The sequence below is a fragment of the Polyergus mexicanus genome, unplaced genomic scaffold (genome assembly GCF_030449975.1).
Source record: "Polyergus mexicanus isolate NDT 795.1 unplaced genomic scaffold, iyPolMexi1.0 SCAF_14, whole genome shotgun sequence".
In the NCBI taxonomy this organism is placed as follows: domain Eukaryota; kingdom Metazoa; phylum Arthropoda; class Insecta; order Hymenoptera; family Formicidae; genus Polyergus; species Polyergus mexicanus.
In genome coordinates, this window is record NW_027223334.1 from 6,054,413 (window position 1) to 6,071,271 (window position 16,859).

At 36.5% G+C, this 16,859-nt stretch overlaps 1 protein-coding gene across 3 annotated transcripts; it reads left to right on the forward strand.

Moving 5' to 3' along the window:
- The first annotated feature begins 47 nt into the window (after positions 1-47).
- LOC138939301 (uncharacterized) lies at positions 48-16,580 on the forward strand. 3 transcript variants are annotated; one of them, XM_070306966.1, is made up of 7 exons: positions 48-691; positions 8,023-9,371; positions 9,592-9,773; positions 11,000-11,026; positions 12,734-12,973; positions 13,103-13,360; positions 13,464-16,580. In XM_070306966.1, exons 1-7 carry the CDS (start codon positions 598-600, stop codon positions 13,657-13,659), a joined length of 2,346 nt encoding a protein of 781 aa, XP_070163067.1. In that variant the 5' UTR covers positions 48-597; the 3' UTR covers positions 13,660-16,580. The 3 variants fall into 3 exon arrangements, with proteins under 3 accessions (XP_070163067.1, XP_070163066.1, XP_070163069.1); XM_070306965.1 differs by lacking the exon at positions 48-691 and adding an exon at positions 5,423-6,343; XM_070306968.1 differs by lacking the exons at positions 48-691; positions 11,000-11,026 and adding an exon at positions 5,423-6,343.
- The last annotated feature ends 279 nt before the right edge of the window (positions 16,581-16,859 follow it).

Here is a 16,859-nt window from a genome sequence, read left to right on the forward strand (position 1 = left end):
GGGGGGCAAGGGGGGAAAGGAGATATAGGGGGACTAGGCGGCTCGGGGATAGGAGAGGAAGTAACTGGCAACGAGAAAGAACTGGCAACGTGTACGACATTCAAATCTGATCTGAAAGTGTCTGAAACCCAGTCCCGGTTACTTAGTAAAACAGTAGAAAACGCGGAACGGCAGAAAATCGCCAACGTATGAGATATATTTTGTGCGCGTCGCGATATATAATGCACCGGTACGCGTGTCAATCGGCAATGTAATCGCGCAGCTGATTTGGACTTTTTTTCCCGACATGCTCGTCGACGTTCTCCTTCTCTCTACATGCCTTCTTATTGCCCCTCGTCTATGTACGAGTGCAACTCATCGAGAACGTAACGCAACGAGTGTATTCTACGTTGAGAGCGCTCTCTGAGAGTGCGCCGTGACTTTACCGCGTCGATCGTGAGTCTTCCTTCCGGTGCCCGCATCACGCGTGTACAAATTTTCGCGCGCGTCCACGCTCGCGCCCGTTGGCTCTCGAGCAACACTCGATGTAAATGTCACGGGCGCGCGGTGGTATCGTGGCCGTGTCGCGAAGAAAGTTCCACACGGCGACGTGGAATTATGTGTATAGATATCCAGCTTAACGAGAAGAAGAAGATGGGCGACAAGAGAGTCGACGAGGAAGTAGAGATCGTCGAGGCTCACATTAAGAAAGGTAAAGTTTTGAGGTTAGCGGCGGTGGTAGGTTAGGTGTAGCGGCTATAGCGCCCCAGTGGCGATGGCGACGACGGCGACCGCGGCACAACTCCGATCTTCTCGCGAACGTTTAGCGGCGTCACCGGCACGAAATCGTTCCTAGTGGCGGAATCCGCCCTAACGAACGCGTGTATCTTTAATTCCCCTTCTATCCTTTTCTCTCCTCTCTCGCACGATATTACTGTCCTGTTCGCGGCGCGCACACATCGCGAGCCCCTTCCACCAACTAGTCTTACTATTCTCGCTAATGCCAATGTGTATTCCTTCCACGAGACGCGTCTCGTGAGCCGGCGAAACGTGCCGGTGACACGAGTAATCGTTCGTGTGTCCGATTCTTTATTCTAGAATACAATGCGAACATCTCTCTTCTAAGATGCTGATAAGAGTATACCGTTAAAAGACTTTGACATACAAAAATCGAGATATTTGTTTAGTTAGTAATTGTGTATTTAATTAATGTCTCGAAACATTTTTTATTAGCGATTTAACTTGACATGCACATTAATTTTAGACAACTGCTCGCTATAAATATTAGACGTACATAAACAAATATTACCAGTACAACGTTAGACAATGTTAATAATTTTCCATTCTCGCTCTGTCTGTTTATTACGTCTGCACAATTTATGTGAGACATCTTTTAAATATAAAATTAGTACATCATATATATTATAAAAATGAGAGTTTATACTCGGGAAAAAAAAAACAAAAAAAAAGCACATTGGTTTGTCATAGTTAATTAATTAAAATTTGAATTAATTTTCGTGATTTTTCATGCACAGTATTACAGTTAATAGTATATTAGTATGAATCGCTTATATATGGTGCTTTCAATATTCGAATATCCATTCGTGATTTTGTATAGGTTTTAAGAATTTCTGCAGTTACTTAAAATATTACCAGAAGTATACATCCAAAGTCACGGGAAATTTCTCGAGTAATGAAACTAACAAATGTCTATTCTTCGAAATGTCTAGTTGCGATATTACAAAATTGTGTAATATTTGTATTAATACGGTATTGTGTATACGCTGATCGCACAAACACAGGAAATGTTCACGGTATAAAATATTGGCCGCATTAATCGAGGGGGATGTCATCGCGCTTTTAAATTACGCTCGAAACCGTCTCGGTGCGTTTTTCACATTATTAGGCCGATATTACATTTGCCGTACGACAAACTTTTTAAGCGCATTGATTAGCTAATTTCTAGAGACTCGAGAAAGTTTCTATTCTGCGGCCCAATCAATATGGTTAAAAAGTTTGTTGTACGACAAATGTATAATATCGGCCTTACGAAAGTATAAATTTTCTATGCGTCGTATGTTTGCCGTTGAATCGCTTTGCCGCGCCATGCTTCCATGTATGTAATAATGCGATACGTCGAACGCGCAGCCTGTTCGCGAGCGCATCGTGTAACGTGGAGCCAAGAGCTTACTTGCCGCAAGTGCGCGCCGTGTGTCCGTCGACCGGCTTGCTCGTCGCTGCGCGCGCTTGTACGTATGTAATGTACGTATGTATGTATGTATGTCGCGTTATATACAACGAGCGAGAGTCGGGAGGGACATGTGCGGCCCCGCGATACATTATGTATCCGCCCCTATGTACTACATAAGGAACGAAGAGTGATGTAACAAAGAGGCAGCGCTGCCGAAGACAGCCGAGGTTCGCCGAGCGCGCTCGCTTAGCGCCAAGTCGCACGCATGCTTTCGGCGTTATATAGGAGCGCGCGACATACCGCGCGAACCTCGTCAGCTGCTACAAGTGAACAGCGCCATATGCAATTTTGCGCGAGTCGCGCAAAAAAAAATTACGCCTGCGTAAAGAATGGCAGCACTCGGCACCAGACCTCTTTCACCTCGTTCGGCTTCGACCTCCCTGCTCTCTTTTACCACGCTCTATTTTACTTTCTGCCACCCGAAGGAAGAGAGCGGAATAGCGGGGTAGGAGGGGAGAGGGGAGAGGGCGAGCGAATGACCTTCGTCGTGTTGATTTTATTTATCAGCCGCGAGGAGGAAATGCGTCTTATTAATGTTCCATTGCGATCTATTCTTATGCGCGCGCATGCTAGAGTTCCTGTATATCGCGTAACATTTATTCGTCATGGTCATGCTTTCGTAAAGTACAGGAAATGTAGGAGGAACTATTATCGCGTAGATAAAGGCCCACGGAGCGCGTATGAGAGAGGGTGGGGAAGGAAGAAGGAAAAGAGATAGGGGAAAGTCGGGTTATAGCAGAATGTGGATAGATTGGGGCAGAATATACAATACATATATATCCGATCCGCCGCCATATTGTTCTTTTAGTAATTTCCCCTCCCCTTACTCTCTTCGTTCCACCTACACTTTGTCCTTCTTTTCTCCCTCCACTCTATCTATCCCCACCTATCTTTACCCCACTCTTGGACCAATATGCCTTCGCTCGGCATAGCAACAGCGACGTTAGAGGACTACTATAAATAGATCACTATGACTTTCCAGTGTTGCCACAACAACTGGCCCAACGTCCAGCGCGGTAAAACTAGATACCGTCAAGGCCGCAACGTCGCAATACGATACGACCTAATCGGATATATATTTCCGCGATATACTACGTTACATTTTTTACATAAGGGGTGTATAATGCGCGTTGCAAATAATAGATGCATATACTCGAGTATCGTATATTGCGCGCAAAGTTTTGAAAATTATTTGAGAAGATGTACTTGGGAGAAAGTCCAATTATATTTGGCTCTACATTAGATATATATATATGATGTGCGTAAGAAACCCGAGAAATGTATTCACGATAGTCATTTTTTTTTATCGCAAGTTTCTCAAGTATCGATCAAGCGACGTTGCTTTTCCGCGCGCGCGTTTCTATGTACTCGCGTATATAGTTGAAAAGTGAGACGAGAGAGGGAATGGGCGTGCCCGGAGCGCGAGAACTGGCAACGCCGCGCTCGTAAATCATGATTAAAATAATAAGTATAATACATATGTAGTACATAGGCGGCCGACGGCTTTATGTACGTAAGAGCTGCGCAATGGCGTGAGCGGGAGCTAATGTCTGGCTGGGTTCTGCGCAACTTCCATACTCCTACTCCTCTCGTGATCCCCCCACCATCAGGGTGAACCCCACGGATGAGTTCCAGGAATGATGGAGAGAGCAGCGAATCAAGCGCGGGCGTTAGAGGGAGGGGAGGGTTAGGTACCTGAAACGGCTATATACTCCCGCGTGCGTTTACCAATCTTGGCACTTTGCCTGAAAGAGCATATCGACCGTGCGATGTTGTCACATCGTCTACGCGATCTTACGCGCCAGTCCTGGCTACTCTTTGAGTGGTATGTACCTAGCGCCTGCGACTGATCCATGTTACACGATGCGCGCGCGATCTAAGATAGGCGGCTATTTCTTTCAACTATCCCAACTGTTTGTATTAATTATTAGCATTCCGCTATCGCTCCTTAGAAAATCGGAGACATTGCGACCAAAATTGAAATATGCACGTAAAATAAACGAACCCGTTTTAAAATAAACATACAATATATCGAGTGTATACGATGATACGTTTATTCTAAAAATGGTGGGATTTCCTTTCCAATAAAATAATAACAGGCATGACAGTTCTACGGCAGAATATTTTTAGCTATCCGACATTTGATATATGTGTAATATACGATTGTGTCTTACCCTTTTATTCGTTTAGTTTTTTTGTTACTTTGCGAAAAACAAATTTGCAAGGAAATTAACCTCACATATGACATAGAAAATCGCGGAAAATAGCTAAATTTTACTTTTCTGATATAGAGATTGTTTACAAAGAGAGAGAGAGAGAGAGAGAGAGAGAGAGAGAGAGAGAGAGAGAGAGAGAGAGAGAGAGAGAGAGAGAGAGAGAGAGAAAGAGTCTTATATTATTAGTTGAATTAGTAAGTAGAATTATTAATTCAATTAGTTATATTTCTAGCATCGAAAGAAACGTGCAATTCTATATATTTATAATACAGGGTCCTTCAATTAAGGTGAAATATTTATCTGGAAAGATATATTGGTAATATTATTCAAGTGTTATATAAAGGAGCAATTATATTTATATTAGTCACACATACACACACACACACACACACACACACACACACACTCTCTCTCTCTCTCTTGTAATCACTGCGTTTGCATACTAATTATCTAAAATTAATTGGCCATGCGTGAAATTGACGATGCTGCCTTATTTTGTTGGGGAATATTCTAATGTAAAAAAATATATCGCATTTTACTTCTTGCTCGACTTTGAGCATTGTTTATCGCCGATTGCACTCATTTGGAGAATTGCATTGTTCTTATGCTTCAAGCGATACGGAGTAAAAAACAGATGAAAAAATCTCGTACGAGTACTCTGCAAGTATACAGGATATCGCGGAATCAGTGGATCACTTCGTTAATAAAAAAAGAATGGTACTTGTTAAACGGTGTCTGTCAAATAGTACACCAATGTATTTAAACACATTTTCAGACACCGTTGCGGACAATGACATGTTCGCGTCGAAACATCGCGCCGTCACTGTCGCGAATGCCGATCTCCGAAGAGCCCGCGCGCGCTCGCGGATATCTCAAGAATGCCGAGGTCGGTTCGAATGTAATCCGTCGAGGACGACACTGGCAAGCACATATACCTAGCGCGGTACAGTCCGTGCGGAGAGTGGCACGAATCCCGCGTAGAGTACGCGGGCTAGACTATACGGAAATGCGTCTAGTGTCCCCGTGGAGCCGCGGGCGGACAGCTCGACGTTACGACGCGGCCTATCGGATGGTTTGAAATCGAGGTTTCCACCAAAGACTAGGGAACGCGCACGATAAAATATGGTGCTGTCCTCGTTCGAGTGCGCCGTGATCCTTGGGCAAGCTCCAACGGTCCGCGGAGTTACGCTCGGAGCATGTACGTAGTCGGCGGAGGAACAATACCGTCTACGTACCCCGTTCTTCCCCTGTTTCACCTATACCCTCGACGCATATCGAACGCGATGGTAGTGGTGGCGACGGTGGTGGCAGCGGCGGCGGCGGCGGCGTCGACGATGACGACGACGACGACGACGACGAGAACGACGACGACAACGACGACGACGACGACGACGACGACGATGACGATGACGGCGGCGGCGGTGATGGTGTAGTAGTGATGATGAGAGTCTTTCACGCCACCTGGTAATCGTGTCGATGCACAAAGTGAAACGTCGTCCTCATCGTCAAGGGAAAGCGTGAAAACTGCAAGAATCGAGAGCATCGTTTAGAGAAACGACTTTCTCGTGTGTGTTTCATACACTTGATACGTCATCCTCGTTTTCATCCTCTTCTCTGCTCCTCGTCATGTAACATGGGTCGCACGCGATATCGTCGGCGGTATCCGTAGGTGGACGTACTGCGTGTTATAACCTCAACGAAGGAGAAACACTGTGGTCTGTTGGACCGTTCAGCTGCGATGTGATTTCGCGACTGAATCAAGGGAAACCCTCTCGACCGTCGAGGATGAGGAACGGCTTTACAGATATACCGGTCGCGAGTGCCGACAGCAGCACCGACGCCATATGGCTCGAGAAAAGCAGTCCATCGCGGATGGCACCTGAGCGAATGTCACTCAGTATGTCTTTCCTTCGTATATGTCTTATTCGCTTGCCGAGCCGTGAAACTTGAACGTCGGTTCGGCAATTCAAGCAGGTGTCACGTTCCAATGTTTTCTTCGACATAGGGCAATGACATCTCATGCTTGTCATCGATAATAGAAATAGTATGACTGGCGTAACGCGCCGCGCTCGTAAACTTTGACCTCATTTGAAAGATAATTTAATTCTCTACAACTTTTGTTTCTCGATACTTTTTCTCCAAAGACGCACATACTTTCCCTGATATTTGTAAAAATGTAAAAAAAAATAATCGTTATTTCAGAGGTCTTTTCATAGATGTAGGAAAAATTGGACTCACCAAAGTTATATATATATGTCGATTTCTTAATCGTCGCGTAAGATTCCTCGAGCGAATGACCGATCCAAGTGTGAGTGTCCGAATAAACGCAATTTCCGATAGAATTATATAATTGACAAGTTGTAAGAATCTTCTTACTATTGAAGAAGAGAGGATTGTTTACGCTGCGGTTTATGTTTTGATAATCGCGACGCGATGCGCCATCATGAGACACGCCGTGTTATCGAGCGCGCGGCATCTCTCGAGTGTGAGAAATTGATCGAGGATCTTTAATTAAGGCTCGTCACGTGCGCGGAGATTGATTTACCTCTATCCAGCTACTTTATTTTTGATTTTACACGAGACTTGACACGTTTACTCCTTCGTTTACGCTATACGAAAATTTTCCGTTTTGACGTCGCTTGAATAAAAGAAAAGGAAGCTTCAAACGGTGCGCGTGATTGATTTGTTTTTGAAATTAAAAAACTTTTCTATCTGGGTTTAAATGTACAATAATTGCGTTGTACGATGAAAAATTCATTCTACTATTTATACTCGATGAAATAAATTTATGCGGTAAAAAATAATCGTTTTATAGATATAGATTAGAATATATAGTATGTATATATTTTTCCTTTTTGCAACTCAACTTGATTTTAGAATTTTATTGAAAATTGACTTGATTTAAAAAAAGGGCATATCTTGGTTTACATATACTATATTCGTGGAAAGTATTGGAACTTATTTGTGTTATCATTGCTTCATTAAAATTACGGCAAGGCTCCCAGTGATTAGCGTTTTAAAAGTCAGTTTTACGTAGCTGCTATACTGATTGGACAGAGTAAATAATTATTTACGATGTTAGCGCATAAAATATTCACCTACACATTGAATCTGTTTAGGATTTATTCCTAATTAGGGTACATAGATGCGTGTATATATATGATACATGGGAATACACACTTTCGCGAGGCAAATAAGTTTAATAAGTTTTAAATAAGAGTAATAAGTGTGTAAAGCGCTCGAAAATAATTCTTAATCGGGCTACTTTTCGAGTTATTAGTCAGAGACAACAGATAATGCTAAAGATAATGAATATAAAAACGTGTCTATATATCGGTAGAATTTTTTAGAGTAATGCTCACTCTCTTGTAATATAATCAGTTTCTTGACTTATAATACAATAAAAATTGCGAGCTTTCTATACACAGTATAAATATTTACTATCACTGATAAAGATCAGTCTTAGTATAAATGTCACACTCGCTTCTTGCAGCATGCATAATTAGTTGTAAAAATTAAGCATTGAATATAATGATCCGCAAAGACAAAGCTTATACGTATTTTGTTCTTTTTCAGGTTTCGATAAAGTTGTTGTCAAACAAGAACGTCCAGATGAAGCGGAAATCCGTGAATTGGCTGCCAAAATGGTGGAAGCAAACAAGACGAAAATGTTAAACATGCCAGCGGTGCAACAACCGAGGCCGCAATGCCTCGTACCGCAGCAGCCTAATCTTCCCAGTATTCTTGGGTATCTGAACAAACGGCCAACCGATGGATCGTCTGCTCCGAAACCGCCGACGGTTACTATGGAGATGAAAGCACCAGCACCTGACGACGACAGTCAGAGAGGACGATTCGGCTGGACAAGCTTCGACGAATGTCACATACCTTATATATTTCGGTCCGGCGAAAAGTATTGCGCCGTACGAATCTTAGAATCTAAGCTTCTCAACAAGTACCTGAGCTATCTCCATGCGGACATTTACAGCTGCACGTGTATAAGGAGTTATTATATCACGGAGGCTGAAAGCAAATTATTCAATGATATTAACACTAAGCACTGTGAGAATCAATTCGGGAGGGACACATTTACGTGCAAGGATTTAGTGGTGCGTCTCTCGGACGCCAAGGAGTTTTATACGTTTCTCGATGTGTGTTACACGAAATTGACTGCGGGTAGTAATCCGAATGTAACGAGTGGACGCAAAGCGGAGAAATGCGGTTTCATACGAATAAATAAAGAGTCTGTGGTACCTTACACGGTAAAGGATGGTCTACAGTATGTGCCGTTATTTTATTTTGAGGGCGAAACAGAGAACCTCAAGCTAAAAGCGGAAAAGCTCGAGGGCTGGGATCTATCGTACTTGAAGTTTTGCTGTAAAGTACAGGGTATACGTAACGAATTATTTGCCAGTGAAACGTGTTCGGTAATCAGTTTGAATGATATTAAGAGTTACTTTCCACCGGGTACCGGCTTCGAGGACTATTGGCCGACCAAAGTAATGGACTCGCAGTTATTAGTGAACAGCAATGGCAATAGTAGCGGCGGAGGATGGACGAAACAACCGCCCACACCACCGGCGACTAAACCTACTTCTGTGCAAAACGCAAATAAAATAATACCACCTTTAAACGCGCGTGCCACACCGATACCTAACATAATGCCGCGGGGAACTGTCGTGAGTACGGCGCCGCAGATGGCGCGACTAGGACAGGCTAGGTCCGTAGTGACAACACATCCCGCGCATTCTTCTCCATCGGGACTTACCGCCGGTAGATCGAACATAGTATCGCAACCTATGTTGAATAACGTACAAGGTGTAGTTAACGGCTGGTCAGGTCTCGTCGGCGGCCAACCTACCTTTCAACCGGCACTCAGTTCCCCAGCTAGTTCCCTTATACGTGCAACTCTGAATATGCACAACGTAAGCTAATCTCTTAAATGTTGAAATACTATATGTTACTATATATATATATAATAGCAGTGCCTATTTTATAAATCCCAATGTTATTTATGTCACATTTCTATTATTGTATTATATAATAGCGATACCTATTTTATAAATGTCAATGTTATTTCCACAACATCTCCACTTGTACTTTCGTGTTCAATTTCACATAAAATGCACAGTTTTTAATTTTCAGCAAATGACTGCTGCCTCTAAAAACTATCCCCAACAGTCAAGAAGTAGAACGGGCAATAGTGGAACAGCAGCTCAATATGCTGGGGTATATCCAACTACAACTATGCATGCCCAAGTTGCTCAAGCCCAACCACCACCTCCTCTTGTGCGAGCAACTGTTCACTCTAATCAACCCAATCTTGGGTAAGCATTAATAAAGTTTTCCGAAAGTGATGTCCTACTTATTACATATATGTACATATACTTACCATATATACATAAATATATATCATATATATGTATTAAGCTCACAAAGCTTTAAATAATTTCAAAATGTCTTAATGTTTTTCTAGTTCTCTAATATTTATTTAAATTTGGCACTTTCCATTTTTGATTAAATTTTTTAATACAGAAAATGATAGTATCTATTGTTCAGTTGTTTGCAAGTGTAAGCAAATATTGAATATGCAGTATACAATCTTCATCGTAATTTTTATGATAAACAAATGAAAATGTTATTCAAATAAAAAATGTTTATATTGTAAAGATTATTTACTTCTTTTTTCAGTATTTTTTGAATCTAATATTTGAAAGTTAAATGACTTTGCAATTTTATTTTTTGATCTTATGAATGGAGAACATTAGAAAGTATACACAATAAAGAAATTTAATTCAAAAAGTTGTATCTAAAAGTTCTCTAATTTTATCTGAAAGTTTGAATAAAAATACCAGGAAGATCAGGGCATTTTCAGATAATTTTTTACAAGATTTAAATGAACATTGAAACAACTACAAATGAAATACTATCATTTGCTATATATTGAAAACTTAATTTATTAAAAGTTAGGCATCAAATTGATATAGATTTTTTGGCTACTTTTTTGGCAGCTATATGGTATTCTCACCTACACACAGAGTATATGCTTACTTACGATATATGGAATCAATTAGCACAGTAGTGACTGTATAATATTCTATAAAAATATTGCACTTATTTTATACTGTTATACACGTGTTAGGTTTGGTATTGTTTAAATTTCAATAACCTAAATGTCTCTTGTTTTTTGAGTACAAAATAATTTCAAAAAAAACTTAGATTATATTTTTAATAAATCTTGTGCAATAATATTAGTCATAAATATATTACCAAAAATTAATTTTTGTTTAGAAAAAAGAGATTATAATATGTATTCTCTCTTTTCTTAAATAAATAAATATATATATTAAAATAAATATGTGAAGAAGAGAATTTCTATTCTTTGTAAACAGCACATTAAGCACGAAATATCGATCTTATTACTACCATATATATATTTATACCAGCTTGAAAAATTGTGTTATATATAAAGTATAATTATTTGTTATATGTAGAGTATCTGCACTATAGCTTTCTGCATTTGTACATACAACGTATTTTTGTTTTTATATAGTTATCCCACCTATGGGAAGGATGATTGGTGAGTCCTTCTAAAATATACTATAGTCGTATAGATTATCATAAGGAATAAGATAGCATGTACAAATTTATATCAAGCTGATTTATACAGAGATAAAGTTCTAATATTAATACTTATAATTAATCTATATGACTGTCTTTAAAGCTTCTTTGCGTGATAAATACATTGATTCAGTTGTAAATCTTTGCTTTTAATAATATATTTATTAATATTATCAAAAGTAACTAAGAGAAAAATCATGTGCAGTTTTTATGATAGAGAAGCAGAAAGCTGCACAAACTTTCTTGGTTACTTGATGTATACACTTATCACGTAATATGTGATATATATACACATACTTAATATTTTATAATGCTTATCACAGTGCTGTCAACATGAACAAATAGTCCCAGTATCAAAATATACAGGTAACTAAGCCAGGAGCGTTTGCCCGTCATCTAAAATGATTTACTAGTCGAATGATTTTTACATTCGGGTAAAAATTGGACGAGTGTCCATTAGTTCGTCAATACAAATAAGGAAAGCTACATTTTATATTTAATCGATAATTTCGAGAAATAATATCATTACTTATTATTACACATTATATATTTTATATATATAATTATAAGACATATATTCCAACATTATTTTATAATATTCAAAAGTGCTTGGGTAATATTTAAAATAATAGTGTTGACAGCACTATCATAAATTTTTTTATAAAATTAATGAATATCCTTATATATTGTATATAAACTGCTTTTATATAAGTCGACTCTAATAATATTTTGACAATTTTTATGATTTGAAAAATGATAAAAAAATTTCTAAATTTAATTATTCTTGTTTAAATATGTTGTAATTTATATAAATGCATAAATGTCATATAATTAAATAATTTAATCACGCGAAATAATTTGTATATACAAGTTCTATATTGTTCCTAATCATCTTATACTTGGGTCGTTCACGTCAAAACCGAAATTTAATTTTTAAACAGGTAAAGAGATAAAATTATGACTAGTAAAGAATATTTATTTTTCAACGTAATCTCCATTTACATAACAACATTTTTGCCATCGACGTACCAATGCGTTAATACCGGTAGAATAGAAGGATTTGTCCATGTCTGAATCACTGTAGCACATACGTTTTAAGTTCATCTTCTGACTGAAAACACTTACCGCCCAAATGTTCCTTCAAAGGACTAAGCAAATGGAAATCTGAATGTTTGCAGTTTTTTCTTGGTTTTCTGGGAGATATGTGTTATAATGTGTGTTAAAGTGGTTCAAATGTCACGACAATTCCTTCTATTCTGCTGGTACTAATGCATTTGATACATCGATAGCAAAAATGTTGTGATGTAAATGAAGATTACGTTGAAAAATAAATGTTCTTTATTGATCATAAATTTGTCTCTTTACCTGCCTAAAAATTAAATTTCGGTTTTGACGTGAACGATCTAAATACAAGTTCTATGTTGTTCCTAATCATGTGTATATACAAATTTTATATTGTTTCTTATGTTGCAATATATTGAGCACTTCATTGATTTAAATGAATAGAAGATAAAGAAACAAAAAAAGTATGCATTTATTTTCATTATTATTCATTACTAAAGAACCTAAAGATTTTAATAGAATAAAAATAAATAGCATAATAAAATTAAAATAACAATTATTCTACAAAATAATCAAAAATAATGTAATAAATTTTCTATTTCAGGGTGACTACTACATATACAACACCTACATTAGGTGTACCTAATGCAGTCACAGCAAGTACATATCCACAGATGCTTGGCTTGAGCGAACAAGTCCAAGCTTTAATGCCAGTACATACATCAGCATCGACTTTATTACATCCACAAAGACACACACCATCTGTACATAACACATCTCACGTAAAATATCCACCTCCCTTAATACCAGTCAATGGTAGCAGCGGTAGCAGCAGCAGTTCCAGGTATATATTAGAATTTATCATTATTTTAGAGGAATTGAATAAATAGGCATGTGATTAACAGGAATTTTTGTTGCAATACTTATATGCTCTATTTGATTATCACATTCTCATATTTAAGTAATTTTTTAGGGATACCCGAGGGAGAAAATCATTAATACCGATATCAGAAACACATACGTCACCTTGCCATGTACAACCTTACCAAATACAGAAAGCACTGGTTGAAGAAAAAATGGTACCCTGCATCAATTTCAAACCTTACATCTACACTGAATTGTTGATGACACTTCCCGATTTTATTTCTAACTTTTTTCCTGCCTGTGACATTGAGAGTTGTAAACAAGTCCTTACAGACGTTCTACATATAGACTTATATCAAGGAAATAGGTAAGATTATATTTGGAACACAATATATTCTCTCCATGATATGTTCTACACTACTGCAAAAAGAAAATTATATAATTAATATTAATTAATATTTATTTTACAGACTACAAATGAAGATGTTAATGGAAGCAGGCAAATGTTCTTCGCTAATTGAACATCTACCTTTGATCCAAGTTAGGAGTGTAATGAAATACATGCCGCAATTCAAATATATGTTTAATAGAGGAGATATGGTCATGCCTTCCCCAGCTCATTCGTCCGAAGAGCACCCTGCCAAAAAGCGTCAACGTACCAGCTAGGAGTGGCTACAGCCTTACTGGCCTACTTACGATTATTATCATTCGGCGTTCTAAATAAGTCGATAATACGTCGAGTTGCGTATGTAATATCGTTGTGGTACGCCCGCGAGATATTTAAATAAAAGATTATATTTCGTGTGTGATGCGCAACAAAAAGTACACACATCCGACGATTCAAGTTTATGTACAGTGACACCAGAGAGCTATTTCTTTCTCCAAAATGTATTTACTGAAAAGAATGTGACTGTAAATAAAACTGAGACATGTAAATTTAGAATATTATGGTTGACAATTAAGATCTGCTTTTTGTTTATTTTATTTTGTTCAAAATCTGCTATAATGTGCGAAATACTACATTGTTGCAGGACAAATAGACTTAAGAAAGGAAAAGAGCATTCTTATTTTTAAATTAAACATATCTTGTCATTCCATATATATATATATATATATATATATATATATATATGCACGTATATAAACATGCGCGTGCAATATATAAAATACACATTACTTTATTTCTACCTCTTTGCAACATTAAAAAAATAGTAATCTTTTAGACTTTCCATTTTTCATAGTGTTCTTGTTACATGTCAATATCTCTCTTGTTTATTTTATGAGTTTTATTTCGAAAAGAAATTCGGAGAAAGAAAATGCTATTATCCAATTTACAGATGAAGATGACGTGCTATGGAGTTATTCAAAATGAGTAACTTATTTTGCATATTAAACATATATCAATAAAAAGCGAAAAATGGAAGTAATGCTTCTTCAAGTTCCTAGCTATTACTAGTACATATTACGATAACTAGCTGCAAGCTAATTTAAAAATGTTAATTCATTTATTCATTGTGAGTTTTTATACCATTTTCATAAAATTTTGTTTAATAAAAGCATTACTGTACGTAATGTCGAATAATTTTTTTCGTTTCAATTGTTTAACAAATACACTGTATACAGGAGAGTATGATAGACGTATCAAATGAAATGATAAAGTAAAACAAATGTCTACTTAATGTGAAAAGATTGCAGTAAGCAATATCTCATGGACTACATTTATGAAAGATGAATAATATATAAAAAAACTGACATTTTCACAAATCGTTAAAAAAAAGTAAAATTGACACATTCTATTTGTTTCTATATTTTAATATTTATATTTATGAATAGTATTTCTCAATATTGCTGCTGCATCTTCTTGATATTCATATTTTAAATTTTTGCTTTAAGACAATTTATTATCTTATAATTTAAAAATTTTTCGAAATTTGTTACACAGTTACATTTACATTTTTGTACCTATACTCAGTATTTGTTGAGGATAAGTATCTCATGATAGGGTTAGCGTGAAATTCGTCACATATGATTAAAATAGAAATATAAAAAATATATATAAAATTTTGCGAGAGGCAGAAAGAGAAATAATATTTATTCAAGTGAAATGAGTTGTACACATCGAGAATACTATAATAAATCTATTTGATCAAGATTTTAGAAAAAAATGTTTAAAAACAATAAATGTGTGGTAGAATTAAGTGTAATGCAATTATGCTCAAAGTTAAAGCCAAATGCAGTCGTGACCGTTTCACGCTTAACCCATGTCATATATATATTAAATTTGTGTATGCATTTGAAAATGTCCAAGCTGCAACATGTATAGAAGACTATTAAAACGTATGTAGAGCGTAACTGTGAAGAAAAATGCAATGACATTCAAGCGATGAAAAAATCTATTTAATATTCGAAAACACATTGAAATAGTCTTCCATTTTGATTCATAATACGTTACGAGAATCAAATTTTGCTTTTAGTTTAATAAATTATTTCAGAACATTATCAATGCACACATTATTAATGAGTCTTCGATAATTGTCGTTTATTTTCACTTATAATAATAGAATGCAAAACGCAATAGTGCCCTACGTTTTGGGACAGTATATAAGACGCTATTTTATCTCTTCTCAATGTGAGACAGAGGTTTAAATAGTTATTATCGACCGGCTATATATACTTTCGTCACTCACTAACTTTAGCGTTAAGAAATCTCTAAAAAAAAATGTACATGGCAAATACAAGTGTATATAAAGAGATAATTATAACGACTGATTCATGTCGAACGTGAATCTTCCACACAAAAAACAAATTGTTCGTATATCCTGTCGTAATATCAATATATTCCATCATTTATAAATAATATTTTGTTGGCTCCATTTTTAAAAGATCTTATTATTGCTATTGAGATTCTCGATTAGTATCACCTACTGTTGTAAGCTATTCAAAAGATTGTAGAAGAAAAATTAGAAAATGACAAACACCTAATTTACAGTTATTATTTAAATAAAAACATTTGAGCGATAAAATATCTCATTTAATTTTGATACATATATAGCTTTTTATTTAATTTAGTTTCTGTAATATTCGATATTATGTGCGTACACAACAGATTTATGATTATCAAAAATAACATATATGGATTTTTATATCTTTTACCTCATTTTTACAGATAAGAGTAAGTTTGATGCGATTATAAAACAATATGCTATATTTTGCAGAAAGAGATATAGGACTGCATACGTATATATGTAGCAAAGAATAGTACATGTTGATTTTACGTCATAATTCTTTAGTACAGCAAGAAATGTTTATAGAATTTCTTGAATTATTTTAACACGAATGCATACCGATTTTATTTTATTTTACATATCTATGTTATACGCGTTGCATTCTTCTTAAAAAGACAAAAAGAAAAAAACAAAAAAAAAGAAAAACGCGAGAGACAAATCCATGTCCCCGAACGCGTTTAGAATATAATTATTTTTAATATATTAGATTAGCATCTTTTTTTGTTAACATCTGTTAAAATAATATGTATTATACTTTATTATATATACGCTATCGTTTGTACATATAGAATATAAGAGAAATAGAGCTATACTAGATATTTCAAATAAATTCATGATACAATCAATGGAAACGAATTTTCTTAGCGTCAGAGGTGCACTCATCATGCGCATATATATTTCACAAGCGTTTCTCCTATTTTTTATTTTTTATATTCCCCTGGATTTGTGGTTGAGAGATTTATTTATTTTTTTTCTATCTCCAGCGTCTCATTTTGATTCTTCGAAAAGAATTAAATAATATATATAGAATTATTTAATTATACGTACGTAGACTCTATTAATAAGAGAAATAAGAATTAG